We start from the raw sequence: 16,675 nt of genomic DNA on the forward strand, positions 1-16,675 counted from the left end.
TTCATCAAAATAGGAACACTTGTGTCCTGTATAGTTTGCCATGTATGAACACACCCACAACATGTACTATAAAACCTCATCGTTAAAACTAAACCAGAACAAAACTGTGGCTAATTCACAACCGCGAACCTATAAAACCAAGAGTTATACTTTTAATCACCCCAAAAGCCTAGAGACAGAGCTTTGACCCAGCTAACAATTATAGGGAGAGAGAACGTTTTTGTAATGTTACGCATAATGTTCCCCTAATGTTTGTGTCCAGTTTTCCGTTAGTTTGGGAATCATTCTGTCTATGTTATCTAAAACCTTGTGAGAATTATTTTATGTACGTTTTGGTGTTAAAGTTGGGAGAACATTCCCTTAATGTCAAACATAACTTATCAAGAATGTGGTTGCAACGTTCTCAGATTATACAACATTAATGTCCTAGACGTGTTTTATGGGACATTGCAAGAACATTAATGCGTCCCGTTTTTGAGGGTTAGGAGAATATTCCATCAACCTTTCGATACCTTTAGGGCATGTGTTCTTGCAGAGGCCCTGTCCAGAAGAAACCCTAACCACCACCCCTCCCTAGGCACTTGTGTAGATCTGAAACAACTGGTTCAGTGAATACACTTTGAAGTAAATCTCAACTCTGTTAAAAGTACCCTGAGAAAAATATTTTATTGATCACAGCGATTCAGGGCTATCATTAAAACAGGTTAATATAACCCACCAATATTAGACAACTACACAGAAAGCCTTTAAATTGCTGAAATAAGTAAATCAAATCAATGATAAGAGAATAGTCCAATTAACTGACACCTGACACAGACGTGGTGGCGCATCGGGAAGATAGAAGTACGGTGACCTAAGAGGTTGTGGGGTCACAATCCCAGGTTAGGACATGTTGAATAATAATCACTGTATAAATGAACATGCACAATGTAATGATGTGTGTAAGTTGAAAACACTATGTTAAAAGCACCTGTGTGTGAGTATCCCTAACCTTGGCAACAGACAAAGAGCTATAAACTTAGCATCAGCAGTTCACCAATCAGGGCCTTGATTGGCTTGGCATCAATAAGTGATGTGTAATTATTATAATTTTTTTTTTTTTTGGCTCATGTATGTTCTTGCAAAGTTCTCATTTAACTTGTCTAGAACATTCACATCTTGTGTTCTGAGAACATGTCGACCTTGTTATGTTTGTGCTTGGTGGAACTTTGATGGAATATTCTCCTGACCCCAGAGAACTGGATACGTAAATATTTTGTTCTTGCAACGTTCCAATGAAATGTGTCCAGAACATACACCGAGTGTACAAAACATTAGGAACACCTTCCGAATAATGAGTTCCACCCCCACTGTGCCCTCAGAACAGACTCAATTTGTCAGGGCATGAACTCTACAAGGTGTCAAAAGCGTTCCACAGGGATGGTGGCCCATGTTGACTCCAATGCTTCCCACAGTTGTGTCAAGTTGGCTGGATGTCCTTTGGGTGGTGGACCATTCTTGACACACATAGGAAACTGTTGAGCGTGAAAAACACAGCAGGGTTGCAGTTCTTGACACACTCAAACCAGTGCGCCTGGCACCTACAACCATACCCCTTTCAAGGGAACTAAAATATTTTGTCTTACCCATTCAGCCTCTGAAAGTCACACATACACAATCATTGTCTCAAGGCTTAAAAATAATTCTTGAACCTGTCTCATCCCCTTCATCTACACTGATTGAAGTGGATTTAACAGGTGACATCAATAAGGGATCATAGGTTTCACATTGATTCACCTGGTCAGTCTATGTCATGGAAATGTTTTGTACTCTTAATATCTTAAATTCTGAGAACATGGTTACCACGTTCCGGGTATGTTCTATTTGACATTAAAGGAATGGTCTCTTGGAAACATTCCTTGCACATCACGGGAACGTTTGTTGGTAGTTCATGAAAAAGCAAATTAACTAGCGACGCCAAAACGCACGCCACGAGAGAGCAACTTCAAGGTCTCTCAGTTTTTAATGAGTGCACCGATGCCCACCTAAACTGACACCGGCAGCCATATAAGTGTTTTCCCCCTCCCCTTTAATCTTTAATTAGCATAGTGGTCAGAGCTCTTCATTAATTTGGCCCTGAGTCTAAAGTTAGTCTACAGAACAGTAAAACAGGTCAATGGGAAGCTGCGGGCTGACACTACACGCACTGAGATGGCCGGGTTGAGGGTTAATTGGACCTGCGTTTTAATGAGTGTTTAGGTGGTCTGTGTGTGTGTGTGTGTGTGTGTGTGTGTGTGTGTGTGTGTGTGTGTGTGTGTGTGTGTGTGTGTGTGTGTGTGTGTGTGTGTGTGTGTGTGTGTGTGTGTGTGTGTGTGTGTGTGTGCCTGTGAGTCTCTGTATTGTGCGTATGAGTAGGAGCACGGGCCTTAACTCACCCCCTCCACATAGAAGGTAAGTTGCTCCTTGCCTCTCGGCACTGGCTCAGTCCAGCTAAGCACGGCGTAGTTGTCACTCACCTCACAGGCATGGACACCAGTGGGAGGGAATGGGACTTTCATCTGACCTGAGGTCAGAGGGAAGAAGGGAGGAAGGGTGTAGAAGATAGTAAAGGGTCATGGTCTGAAGGAGAAAATGTTTTGAGATAGGGAGGTGTACTATCTGAATGTCCAATAGGAACACATATTTTCCTTTTCTATTGCAAATATTTTTGCTACGGTGTACCCTGCTAAACAAGACCCAGAGCATTGGATCACATGACCAAGCAAGGGTCAGATATAAAATCTGTTTTTTTTATAATGAGAAACACACACACACACACACACACACACACACACACACACACACACACACACACACACACACACACACACACACACACACACACACACACACACACACACACACACACACACACACACACACACTGTTATTGATTCATTGAAACCTAAAGCTGTACCAGGGTGCCTCGAAACGAGAGTATGGCAGTCTATGAGGTTGAGGTAGTACTTTATTTCTCATCATAATAGTACACCATTCCCTGGTGTTTCCATGGTCTTTGCCTCCTCCTCCCTCTTTGAGCTACACCAGGGGCATGTTATGATCCCTATTCAGAGAGAAGCACTCTGACTACCCTGGGCTATAATGTGCATTTACTAGGACACCATAGAGAATAGTCCACTTAATGGAACAAAAGACATTGCTTTCACAAAGCTATTAACATGATGGAAGATATGAAGGAACATGACGTTGTTATATTAAATATCATAGGTGACATTGCCACGGATGGGTTTTGTAGTAAAAAAAGATAGTGAAAGACAAGTGTTTCCAATGACAACAGTGTGCGCATTGCCTGATTTTGACCAGTTGTTAGTAGGCATTGCCTGATTTTGACCAGTTGTTAGTAGGCATTGCCTGATTTTGACCAGTTGTTAGTAGGCATTGCCTGATTTTGACCAGTTGTTAGTAGGCATTGCCTGATTTTGACCAGTTGTTAGTAGGCATTGCCTGATTTTGACCAGTTGTTAGTAGGCATTGCCTGATTTTGACCAGTTGTTAGTAGGCATTGCCTGATTTTGACCAGTTGTTAGTAGGCATTGCCTGATTTTGACCAGTTGTTAGTAGGCATTGCCTGATTTTGACCAGTTGTTAGTAGGCATTGCCTGATTTTGACCAGTTGTTAGTAGGCATTGCCTGATTTTGACCAGTTGTTAGTAGGCATTGCCTGATTTTGACCAGTTGTTAGTAGGCATTGCCTGATTTTGACCAGTTGTTAGTAGGCATTGCCTGATTTTGACCAGTTGTTAATAGGCATTGCCTGATTTTGACCAGTTGTTAGTAGGCATTGCCTGATTTTGACCAGTTGTTAGTAGGCATTGCCTGATTTTGACCAGTTGTTAGTAGGCATTGCCTGATTTTGACCAGTTGTTAGTAGGCATTGCCTGATTTTGACCAGTTGTTAGTAGGCATTGCCTGATTTTGACCAGTTGTTAGTAGGCATTGCCTGATTTTGACCAGTTGTTAGTAGGCATTGCCTGATTTTGACCAGTTGTTAGTAGGCATTGCCTGATTTTGACCAGTTGTTAGTAGGCATTGCCTGATTTTGACCAGTTGTTAGTAGGCATTGCCTGATTTTGACCAGTTGTTAGTAGGCATTGCCTGATTTTGACCAGTTGTTAGTAGGCATTGCCTGATTTTGACCAGTTGTTAGTAGGCATTGCCTGATTTTGACCAGTTGTTAGTAGGCATTGCCTGATTTTGACCAGTTGTTAGTAGGCATTGCCTGATTTTGACCAGTTGTTAGTAGGCATTGCCTGATTTTGACCAGTTGTTAGTAGGCATTGCCTGCCTGATTTTGACCAGTTGTTAGTAGGCATTGCCTGATTTTGACCAGTTGTTAGTAGGCATTGCCTGATTTTGACCAGTTGTTAGTAGGCATTGCCTGATTTTGACCAGTTGTTAGTAGGCATTGCCTGATTTTGACCAGTTGTTAGTAGGCATTGCCTGATTTTGACCAGTTGTTAATAGGCATTGCCTGATTTTGACCAGTTGTTAATAGGCATTGCCTGATTTTGACCAGTTGTTAATAGGCATTGCCTGATTTTGACCAGTTGTTAATAGGCATTGCCTGATTTTGACCAGTTGTTAATAGGCATTGCCTGATTTTGACCAGTTGTTAATAGGCATTGCCTGATTTTGACCAGTTGTTAATAGGCATTGCCTGATTTTGACCAGTTGTTAATAGGCATTGCCTGATTTTGACCAGTTGTTAATAGGCATTGCCTGATTTTGACCAGTTGTTAGTAGGCATTGCCTGATTTTGACCAGTTGTTAGTAGGCATTGCCTGATTTTGACCAGTTGTTAGTAGGCATTGCCTGATTTTGACCAGTTGTTAGTAGGCATTGCCTGATTTTGACCAGTTGTTAGTAGGCATTGCCTGATTTTGACCAGTTGTTAGTAGGCATTGCCTGATTTTGACCAGTTGTTAGTAGGCATTGCCTGATTTTGACCAGTTGTTAGTAGGCATTGCCTGATTTTGACCAGTTGTTAGTAGGCATTGCCTGATTTTGACCAGTTGTTAGTAGGCATTGCCTGATTTTGACCAGTTGTTAGTAGGCATTGCCTGATTTTGACCAGTTGTTAGTAGGCATTGCCTGATTTTGACCAGTTGTTAATAGGCATTGCCTGATTTTGACCAGTTGTTAGTAGGCATTGCCTGATTTTGACCAGTTGTTAGTAGGCATTGCCTGATTTTGACCAGTTGTTAGTAGGCATTGCCTGATTTTGACCAGTTGTTAGTAGGCATTGCCTGATTTTGACCAGTTGTTAATAGGCATTGCCTGATTTTGACCAGTTGTTAGTAGGCATTGCCTGATTTTGACCAGTTGTTAGTAGGCATTGCCTGATTTTGACCAGTTGTTAGTAGGCATTGCCTGATTTTGACCAGTTGTTAGTAGGCATTGCCTGATTTTGACCAGTTGTTAGTAGGCATTGCCTGATTTTGACCAGTTGTTAATAGGCATTGCCTGATTTTGACCAGTTGTTAATAGGCATTGCCTGATTTTGACCAGTTGTTAATAGGCATTGCCTGATTTTGACCAGTTGTTAATAGGCATTGCCTGATTTTGACCAGTTGTTAATAGGCATTGCCTGATTTTGACCAGTTGTTAATAGGCATTGCCTGATTTTGACCAGTTGTTAATAGGCATTGCCTGATTTTGACCAGTTGTTAGTAGGCATTGCCTGATTTTGACCAGTTGTTAATAGGCATTGCCTGATTTTGACCAGTTGTTAGTAGGCATTGCCTGATTTTGACCAGTTGTTAGTAGGCATTGCCTGATTTTGACCAGTTGTTAGTAGGCATTGCCTGATTTTGACCAGTTGTTAGTAGGCATTGCCTGATTTTGACCAGTTGTTAGTAGGCATTGCCTGATTTTGACCAGTTGTTAGTAGGCATTGCCTGATTTTGACCAGTTGTTAGTAGGCATTGCCTGATTTTGACCAGTTGTTAGTAGGCATTGCCTGATTTTGACCAGTTGTTAGTAGGCATTGCCTGATTTTGACCAGTTGTTAGTAGGCATTGCCTGATTTTGACCAGTTGTTAGTAGGCATTGCCTGATTTTGACCAGTTGTTAGTAGGCATTGCCTGATTTTGACCAGTTGTTAGTAGGCATTGCCTGATTTTGACCAGTTGTTAGTAGGCATTGCCTGATTTTGACCAGTTGTTAGTAGGCATTGCCTGATTTTGACCAGTTGTTAGTAGGCATTGCCTGATTTTGACCAGTTGTTAATAGGCATTGCCTGATTTTGACCAGTTGTTAATAGGCATTGCCTGATTTTGACCAGTTGTTAATAGGCATTGCCTGATTTTGACCAGTTGTTAATAGGCATTGCCTGATTTTGACCAGTTGTTAATAGGCATTGCCTGATTTTGACCAGTTGTTAATAGGCATTGCCTGATTTTGACCAGTTGTTAATAGGCATTGCCTGATTTTGACCAGTTGTTAATAGGCATTGCCTGATTTTGACCAGTTGTTAGTAGGCATTGCCTGATTTTGACCAGTTGTTAGTAGGCATTGCCTGATTTTGACCAGTTGTTAGTAGGCATTGCCTGATTTTGACCAGTTGTTAGTAGGCATTGCCTGATTTTGACCAGTTGTTAATAGGCATTGCCTGATTTTGACCAGTTGTTAATAGGCATTGCCTGATTTTGACCAGTTGTTAGTAGGCATTGCCTGATTTTGACCAGTTGTTAGTAGGCATTGCCTGATTTTGACCAGTGGTTAGTAGGCATTGCCTGATTTTGACCAGTTGTTAATAGGCATTGCCTGATTTTGACCAGTTGTTAATAGGCATTGCCTGATTTTGACCAGTTGTTAATAGGCATTGCCTGATTTTGACCAGTTGTTAGTAGGCATTGCCTGATTTTGACCAGTTGTTAGTAGGCATTGCCTGATTTTGACCAGTTGTTAGTAGGCATTGCCTGATTTTGACCAGTTGTTAGTAGGCATTGCCTGATTTTGACCAGTTGTTAGTAGGCATTGCCTGATTTTGACCAGTTGTTAGTAGGCATTGCCTGATTTTGACCAGTTGTTAATAGGCATTGCCTGATTTTGACCAGTTGTTAATAGGCATTGCCTGATTTTGACCAGTTGTTAATAGGCATTGCCTGATTTTGACCAGTTGTTAATAGGCATTGCCTGATTTTGACCAGTTGTTAGTAGGCATTGCCTGATTTTGACCAGTTGTTAATAGGCATTGCCTGATTTTGACCAGTTGTTAGTAGGCATTGCCTGATTTTGACCAGTTGTTAATAGGCATTGCCTGATTTTGACCAGTTGTTAGTAGGCATTGCCTGATTTTGACCAGTTGTTAATAGGCATTGCCTGATTTTGACCAGTTGTTAGTAGGCATTGCCTGATTTTGACCAGTTGTTAGTAGGCATTGCCTGATTTTGACCAGTTGTTAGTAGGCATTGCCTGATTTTGACCAGTTGTTAGTAGGCATTGCCTGATTTTGACCAGTTGTTAGTAGGCATTGCCTGATTTTGACCAGTTGTTAGTAGGCATTGCCTGATTTTGACCAGTTGTTAGTAGGCATTGCCTGTCTGCTAATTGGTTGATGATGTCATTGAAAACACTTATCTTTTTCTATCTTTTTTTACGACAAAACACAGAAACACAGCATTTTCACACATGTTGATGTTGGTGCTGATTTATGAATATGTTAGTAGGCAAATGCCTGATTTTGACCAGTGTTACAGGTTCTTTTTGACCCGTGTTAAAAGTGTTACCTGATTTTGACCAGTGTTCCTCCCCATTGCCTGATTTTGACCAGTTGTTAAAAGGCATTGCCTGATTTTGACCAGTTGTTATACATTGCCTGATTTTGAAATACCAGTTGTTAACCTAGGCATTGCCTGATTTTGACCAGTTGTTAGTAGGCATTGCCTGATTTTGACAAACTGTTAGTAGGCATTGCCTGATTTTGACCAGTGCTTAGTAGGCATTGCCTGATTTTGACCAGTTGTTAATAGGCATTGCCTGATTTTGACCAGTTGTTAAATAGGCATTGCCTAAAAACCAGTAAATAAAAGGCATTGCCTGATTTTGACCAGTTGTTAATAGGCATTGGATTTTGACCAGTTGTTAGTAGGCATTGCCTGATTTTGAGGGTAAGTTAGCTAGGGATACCTGATTTTGAAAAGGCTGTTAGTAGGCATTGCTGATTTTGACCAGTTGTTATGAAGGCATTGCCTGATTTTGACCTTTGTTAGTAGGTATTGCCTGATTTTGACCAGTTTGTGTAGGCATTGTTCCTGATTTTGACCAGTTGTTAGTAGGCATTGCCTGATTTTGACCAGTTGTTAGTAGGCTTCCCTGATTTTGACCAGTTGTTACCAGGCATTGCCTGATTTTGACCAGTTGTTAGTAGGCATTGCCTGATTTTGACCAGTTGTTAGTAGGCATTGCCTGATTTTGACCAGTTGTTGTGGCATTATCTGATTTTGACCAGTTGTTCCTAGGCATCCTGACACCAGTTCCCTGGATTTCTCAGCAAACGCTATCATTTGACCAGATGCGCCCAAAGTCCCTGGGTCAGATTTTCTGACCAGTTGTCTGTCCTGGTGCTGTTGTAAACTGTATTCATTAAACCATTTGAAACTTGCATCTTCATTCGCCTCTGTGAAAGTGTCACAGAACGTTCCTGACCAAACCATGGATGCAGCGAAAACAAAACTGAAAATCATTTCCACATTCCACTTATACTGGATTTCAAAGGAGAACATCTCCAGCACAGGTCGGGCAGTAAAAAAAATCCCTTCAAGAGAGGAATGCCCATCATGATCCAACTGTTAGAAATGCAGAACATGGTTTCAATGCAATTGCCAGAGTCAACAATTGTAAATGAGAGAGCCGGATTCCCAGCTAGAGCCTACGGCTACCGACACCAGAAGGGTTATTAAGGTGATCCTGACTTTGAGAGCCTTTCTTACAGATGTTCCATGCATTTTGACTCGTTGCAGCCACGGACCTTCAACCGTGAACAGTCTAATAGCATTCGATTTTGACTCACACTGCTATCAGGCAAAGCAGCTCTTTGGGGAACGGCGGTGTGGGCGAACCAGGACCCATGCTGCACCTCTTTCCAGACACTCTCCTGAGGAGATGAGAAGGGTCTTAATAGGGCCGTGGCGGGTAGGAGGCGGACCAGACTTAATCGCTGACCTTCGCCAAGGAGACCGTTCAGTATCGGAATACTCCATCCAATTCCGCACTCTGGCCGCAGAGTGTCAGTGGAACGAGGAGCGCAGTGGGACATGTTCCTGCATGGGCTGGAGGACCGGATCCAGAAGGAGATTTATGTTCTGGACCTTCCCAGGAGTTTAAATGGACTAGTGGAACTAGCCTTGAGGGTCGGCGCTCGTCTGAGTCAGTTGTTAGTAGGCATGCCTAACAGACCGTATTACGACACGGAGGCCGGGCATGCCAGTTGTTAACACGCCATTCAGCCTCCGCTCACGAACCCATGCAGCTGGGGAGAGCTCGCCTCTCCCGGGAAGACCAGTTGTTAGTAGGCGGAGATTGCTCTGTCTCTGACCAGTGGTAGAGCGGGCATTGCCTCCATTCCTGCCCGGTAAAAGATCAGGCCAGGTAGTAAACATGAGGCTACTATCGGATTTTGACCAGTTGTTAAGACCTCATCATCTACTCTCCTCCCGGCAAGACTAAGATGGGCCACCCAGTTGTTAGTAGGCACCCAAGCCTTACTGGACTCAGGAGCAGAGGGTAATTTCATGGACTTCAGTTGTTAGTAGGCACTCCTGATTCCTATCACCTCACTCACGCACAAGATATCCGTCAACGCTCTCAATGGTCAAGAACTCCCCAACATTTCTCACACCACTGAACCTATCACACTCATCACTTCTGACAATCACACTGAGACACTATCATTTCTACTCATGGACTCACCCCTTGCACCATTAGTTCTGACCACCCTTGGCTCACCTAACACAACCCCAGAGTTGACTGGGGTCATAACTCTATATCCATGTGGTTAACAAGTGTCTTGAGTCCTGTTTAGTGTCTGCCTGTTCGTCTGTGTCTGATTCTGTGTTTCTAGAGGAGGCAGTGGATTTGTCTAACGTGCCCGTTGAATACCTCTACTTGAAGGAGGTGTTCAGTAAGTCCCGTGCTGCTTCTCTTCCTCCGCATCGTCCCTATGACTGTGCAATAGAATTATTGCCAGGTGAGTCTCCGCCTTAAGGCAAGTTATATTCACTCTCTGTTCCTGAGAGGAGGCTATGGAGAGATACATCTCTGATTCTCTGGCATCTGGATTCATTCGTCCTTCCTCTTCTCCAGCGGGGCGGGGTTCTTCTTTGTGGGAAGGACGGATCTCTGATTTTGCGTTGATTAGTGGGTTGAATAACATCACAGTGAAGAATACCTATCCCTTACCTGTTGATGTCCTCAGCCTTTGAAAGGTTACAGGGAGCATCCGTGTTCACTAAGTTGGATTTACGTAATGCATATCATTTGGTTTTGCATAAGGGGGACGAATGGAAGACATTGCGTTTAACACCCCCAGTTGTTAGGGCATTGCCTGAATTTTGGTCATGCCTTTTGGGCTATCCAACTCCCCAGCGGTTTTCCAGGCACTGCGTCAATGACGTGCTGAGAGATATGATTGATCAGTTCATATATGTTTACCTGGATGACATACTGATTTTTTCTTCTTCTCTCCAGGAACACGTTAGCACGTCAGACGAGTGCTTCAGAGGTTGTTGGAGAATGGACTGATTTTGTCAAGACGGAGAAATGCATTTTTCATGCACAATAGTTCCATTTTTACATCGTCTCGACTGAAGGTATTCGCATGGATCCTGACAAGGTTAAAGCTGTGGTGGATTGGCCAAGCCCAGATTCCCGAAGGCCCTACAGAGGTTTCTAGGATTCGCCAATTTCTGACCAGTTTCGTTAACTTTAGTCAGATGCCTCCTCTTACCGCCTTAACCTCCCCAGAGTGCCGTTCAGGTGGTTACAGGAGGCTGCATTCGCCAAACTCAGAGCCGCTTTGTTTGGCTCCCATCCTCATAGCTTGCCTGATTTTGCGTCAGTTCGTAGTAGAGGTGGACGCCTGATTTTGAGGTGGGGGTAGGTGCGGATACTTTCTCAACGTTCCTCTTCTGACGACAAGATGCACCCTTGTGCGTTCCTTTCCCATCGGTTATCACCTGCGGAACGCAGTTGTTAGTAGACATTGGCAACAGAGAGTTGTTGGCAGTGAAGTTAGCACTGGAGGAGTGGCGCCATTGGTTAGAGGGTTCGGGGGTACCTTTTATAGTTTGGACCGATCACAAAAATTTGGAATATATCAGAACCGCTTTTGACTCAACTCCAGACAGGCGCGGTGGGCACTCTTTTTTCGGACGTTTTGACTTCTCTCTCTAGGCATCGCCCGGGTTCCAAGAATGTCAAACCCGATTCCCTGCATTTTGACCATTCCGAACGCCCATCCACTCCCGGTACATCCTACCCGGGTTTGACCAGTGGTATCCACACTCACATGGGAGGTTGAATTTGAGGTGTCAAAACGGCCTTAGAAGGGGTAACGCCTCCCGCCCAGGTTGCCCGCCTAATCGGTTGTTTGTGCCGGAGGGGTGTCGGTCCGATGTTATTCGTGGGGCCATTGCTCCAACGTAGTTGTCATCCAGGAGTCAGCCGATTTTGCTTTTGGTTAGTAGGCAACGCTTTTTGGCCACTGATGGCTCGTGACATTCACAGTTTTGTCTTGGCTTGCTCGGTTTGTGCCACTGGGAAGACTTCTAATCGACCCCAGATGGGTTACTCCAACCATTGCTGTCGGTCCCTTCGAGACCCTGGTCCCACATCGCGCTGATTTTGTTACCAGCCTCCCGCCCTCCCAGGGCAAGACGGTGGTGTTGACCGTGGTGGACCTGTTCTGACCGGCTCATTTTATTCCCTTGCCTAAATTACCATCTGCCAAGGAGACAGCGGTAGCTGATTTTGATCACGTTTTAGCTTACATGGCCTGCCGATGGACGTAGTTTCTGACAGGGGCCCCAATTTGTGTCCAAGTTTTGGCAAGAGTTTTGTAGGTTACTGGGAGCGAGTGTCAGCCTGTCTTCAGGGTTTCATCCCCAGAGCAACGGTCAAACGGATTTTGACCAAGATTTGGAGAGGTTGCGATGTTTGGTTTCTAAGAATCCCTCTTCCTGTTGTTAATAACTCTCTATGGTTGACCAGTACGCTCACAATTGCCTGATTTTGCCAGTGGCAGCTACGGGCCTTGCCTGTTTTGAGTGTAGTTTAGGTTACCAGCCACCTATTTTGACTTTCCCAGTACGGAGTCCGAGGTCACTGTTCCTTCCGCTCACGCTTTCATCCAGAGGTGCCGATTTTGACGCATGGAGCAGAGCCTGTGAGACTCTTTTCCGGGTGGGGGCGCCTGATTTGACCAAGGCTAAGGCCGATCGCCTGATCGAAGCCTCCGGTATACGTCGTTGGCCAAAGAGTGGGCTTTCTACTAAGAACATTCCACTCCGATCCGTTGTTAACAAACTTGCCCCCAAATTTTGACCCGTTCAGAGTCACCAGGATTTAGACCGGTGGCGGTCCGGCTCAAGATTCCTCCAGTTGTATAGGAGAATTCATCCTGACCAGTTGTTAGTAGGCATCTAAAATAAAACCTGTTGTTTCAGGCATTGCCTAACCCGACCGTCCCGGTTCCCCCGCCGCCACGACTTGTTGATGGGAACCCACCTTTTCTAGGCAATTGTATTTTGACTCTAGAAGGAGGGGATTGGATTCCAGTACCTGGTGGACTGGGAGGGTTACGGCCCGGAGGAGAGAAGTTGGGTACCTGCTAGGGACATTCTGGATCACTCCTTTTCTATGATTTCAATCGACAGGTAACACAGCATTTTCTGGGAACGCCAAGAGGCGTTCTGGGGGGTATGTCACGGTTCATGAATCCACTGCCTCTCTTCTCTTTCTCTGTCTCTCTCTCTCTCCCGTGTTTGTGTAACGTGGTTCCCAATCTCGGCCTGATTGTCTGCGCCAGCTGGAACCACTTATCTTCCCTTATATATGTTCTGTAACCAGTGTTTCTTGTTGTCAGATCGTTGTTACTTCCCTGAGGTTGTGTAGAAATGTGTCTGTGCTCTTCTCTCGCCGCCCTTGTGTGGATTATCTGCTGTGCTCCTTCCTACCCATCCGGACACACTCCCCTGGATTTCTCAGCACGCTATCATTGGAAGATGCGCCCTAGTCCCTGGGTCGGATTCCGTCTGAGTACAGTCTGTCTGTCCTGTTGCTGTTGTAAACTGTATTCATTAAACCATCGTTGCTTGCATCTTGCATCCGCCTCTGTGTTGTCACACATAGCTACAAACACGGTTATTAATAGTACTACAATGATAATATATGTGGTTTCTCACTTTCCAGCTGATCTTTGGTGATGGTGATCTCTCTACCTCTGTCCACCTTGATAACTGATTGAGAAGAAAAAGAGAGAGAGAAATAAAGGAAGGAAACGCATGATAGCACAATGACTAGATGACATGGAAGAAGCCGTCCATCCAATGCCAGCATGCCAGGGCTCAGCAGAGAGAAAGGTAGAGAGAGAGAGAGAGAGAGAGAGATGGGGGAAACAGTCAGAGGCAAGCCAACCTTCTGGCCGTATTTCATCTGTGCCTAATGACCCACAGCATCTGACCAGAGCACCTATCTGTCCTCTCCGCTACACTTTCTCTCTCATAGCCCCCACCCACAGCGCACACATGAACGCACGTACTCACACACATGCATACTGTATGTTCTCGTGCATGGAACTTAGCCCACACACACACACACACACACACACACACACACACACACACACACACACACACACACACACACACACACACACACACACACACACACACACACACACACACACACACACACACACACACACACACACACACACACACGCACACAATATATACTCTATGTGTTCTATTTAGCCTATGTTATGTCTCTCTCTATATAATGACCTCTACCCAGAGTGTGTTCGGTGTGTAAATCTGAGTGTGCAGATTACCCATAGTTCTAGTGTGTTCTAAAGGGTCGGTGGTGTTGACAGGCTCGGTGTCCTTAGAGGGGCGTCCCACAACTGCCTGGTTGACGGCACACACCCTGAACTGGTAGATGGTGCTGTCATTCAGACCCCTCAAAGGGTAGTGACATGCATGCCTTCTGAATGGTGTCATTGCAACTCACTCACTGCCCACTACCAATGTCACACCTGGGAATAGGGAGAGAGAGAGTGGAAGAGAGCGAGGGAGAGTGAGGGCGAGAGAGAAAGAGACCATGTGAGATGGGGAAGGAGAAGATCAGAGACATAAAAAAAAAAAATCACAAATGTATGACTTCCAAAATAGTTTTTAGCGCAACATTCCCCAATTTTGTTATTTCTCCATGAAATATAATTTTGTCATTATAAAATACATTTGTAAACATTTTTGATTGCATAAAAGAAAAACACATTTCAGGCAACAAAGGACAATAATTTTTCAACCCAAATATATATAAGTCTCACAACTCATTTATAAGAAAAAGTGAAGTAGAAAAGCAGCCGTCAAATGCTGATAAATCAATACTGAACATGAAGCAATGCCACCTGGGAAAGCAAACAAAGTAAGGAAATAGCATGAGAGAACATTAAGCTGTGTATGTGTTGCTAGGCAACTGGAAGGTTAGGTCTCTGATAGGTCTTTCTCTGATGCATATTATATATATATATATATATATATATATATATATATATATATATATATATATATATATGATTATACATATATTGTATAAGACATCAGAGAGAGACCTAACATTAGTCTTTAATGTGCCCTCTGCATGCATGATAGAGAAGATGTGTAAGTACGATGAAAGTATGCATACACACACACACACACACACACACACACACACACACACACACACACACACACACACACACACACACACACACACACACACACACACACACACACACACACATTGATCAGCTTCAGTGATTAGTGAGCACCTGCTACCTATGGGAGGACTTTGATGCTGTTAACGCTGTGTTCCATGTTGAATTATTATCACGCATATCATCCATCTTCTTTGGGCTTTGCCAAATGGATATTACATCAAAGTTGGCTGGGGTTTTATCTGCCCGATCCAATTTCCTCACACACAGCAGAGTAAGATGTGGCCCAACAGTTTAGTCTCGTTGGCTGTGCGTTGTTGATTTTGAGTAAACAACGATAGCTCATATCTAAGATAACTCTTTTCGTTTCGATTGAACGTACACCTGAGTAGATCTAGTCATTATCCGTGATATATTGAGAGCGCACGTTGCACTTTGAGAATTTACCCTGAGAGTAGTTTATTGCCATTTACCTCCTCAGAGTAATTCTAATCCCCTTTTCACACTATAGTGCTAACGCAAAACTCACTGTTTTGGCCTTGGGCAGCAGGTAGCCTAGTGGTTAGAGCATTGGGCCAGCAACCAAAAGGTTGCTAGATCGAATTCTTGAGCTGACAAGGTAAAAATCTGTCGTTCTGCCCCTGAACAAGGCAGTTAACCCACTGTTCCTAGGCTGTCATTGTAAATAAGAATTTGTTCTTAACTGACTTGCCTAGTTATGTATATATTTTCAGGTATGCAGGCCAGCTTGGCTTAGTAGTGTGAAAAGGTTATACCTCAACCTATGTCCTTGGTATGGTATCCATACAAAGGCCTCTCAACATTTACATAACACTGGCTAACTGTGAACTTTAACACCTTCTCACAAAGCAATTGTTTTGAATACTGTATGCAGTGGATGTTGATTCTGCTCTTCACAAGTCCTCACTGTCAGCACTAGCTATGGAAACACAAAAGCACCTCTCCACAAAGTAACCCTCCACTTGGTAGGCTCCATCAGCACTGGGAGGCTCATAGGTGAGGAAGAGATAGTCCTTTTGTACGTCAGAAACCTTCAGGGCCAGAGGAGAGCCTGGGCCACCATACACGACTGCAGACGCATCTGAGTAGGGGAGGGTATGGGGAAGGCATGAAAGAAGAGGGGAGGGAGGGAGGGAGGGAGCATAAGAAAATAAAAAGATAATTACTTGACACATTGGAAAGAATTTACAAAAAAAACTGAGCAAACCAGAATGCTATCTGGCCCTAAACAGAATACCTGACCACTGTGACTGACACAAAATTAAGGAAATCTTTGACTATGTACAGACTCAGTGAGCATAGCCTTGCTAATGAGAAAGGCAGACCTGGCTCTCAAGAGAAGACAGGCTATGTGCACACTGCCCACAAAATGAGGTGGAAACTGATCTGCACTTCCTAACCTCCTGCCAAATGTATGACCATATTAGAGACACACATTTCCCTCAGATTACATAAACCCACAAAGAATAAAAAATAAAAATAAATCAAATTTTGATAAATTCCCATATCTATTGGATGAAATACCACAGTGTGCCATCACTGCAGCCAGATGTGAGACCTGTTGCCACAAGAAAAGGGCAACCAGTGAAGAACAAACACCATTGTAAATACAACCTATATTTATGTTAATTTATTTCTCTTTTGTACTTTAACTATTTGCACATCATTACAACACTGCAAATATACATAATATGA

The 16,675-nt window shown here is 43.8% G+C and overlaps 1 protein-coding gene across 19 annotated transcripts in view; it reads right to left on the reverse strand.

The window, feature by feature from the left end:
• The window catches only part of LOC118364298 (M-protein, striated muscle-like), a 35,559-nt gene extending 19,496 nt beyond the window's left edge, over positions 1-16,063 (reverse strand). For 18 of the 19 annotated variants that reach the window (XM_052489401.1, XM_052489402.1, XM_052489391.1 and 15 more), the window contains exons 1-4: positions 15,920-16,063; positions 14,090-14,293; positions 13,443-13,496; positions 2,415-2,542 (exon numbers count right to left, since the gene is read on the reverse strand). In XM_052489401.1, coding sequence (XP_052345361.1) covers positions 2,415-2,542; positions 13,443-13,496; positions 14,090-14,258 — 351 coding nt within the window. In that variant the 5' untranslated portion in view covers positions 14,259-14,293; positions 15,920-16,063. The remainder of the gene's footprint in view (positions 1-2,414; positions 2,543-13,442; positions 13,497-14,089; positions 14,294-15,919) is intronic. The other variant, XM_052489405.1, reaches the window with a different exon arrangement.
• Between the last annotated feature and the right edge of the window lie 612 nt (positions 16,064-16,675).

The sequence above is a fragment of the Oncorhynchus keta genome, chromosome 31 (assembly GCF_023373465.1).
Source record: "Oncorhynchus keta strain PuntledgeMale-10-30-2019 chromosome 31, Oket_V2, whole genome shotgun sequence".
Lineage (NCBI taxonomy): Eukaryota > Metazoa > Chordata > Actinopteri > Salmoniformes > Salmonidae > Oncorhynchus > Oncorhynchus keta.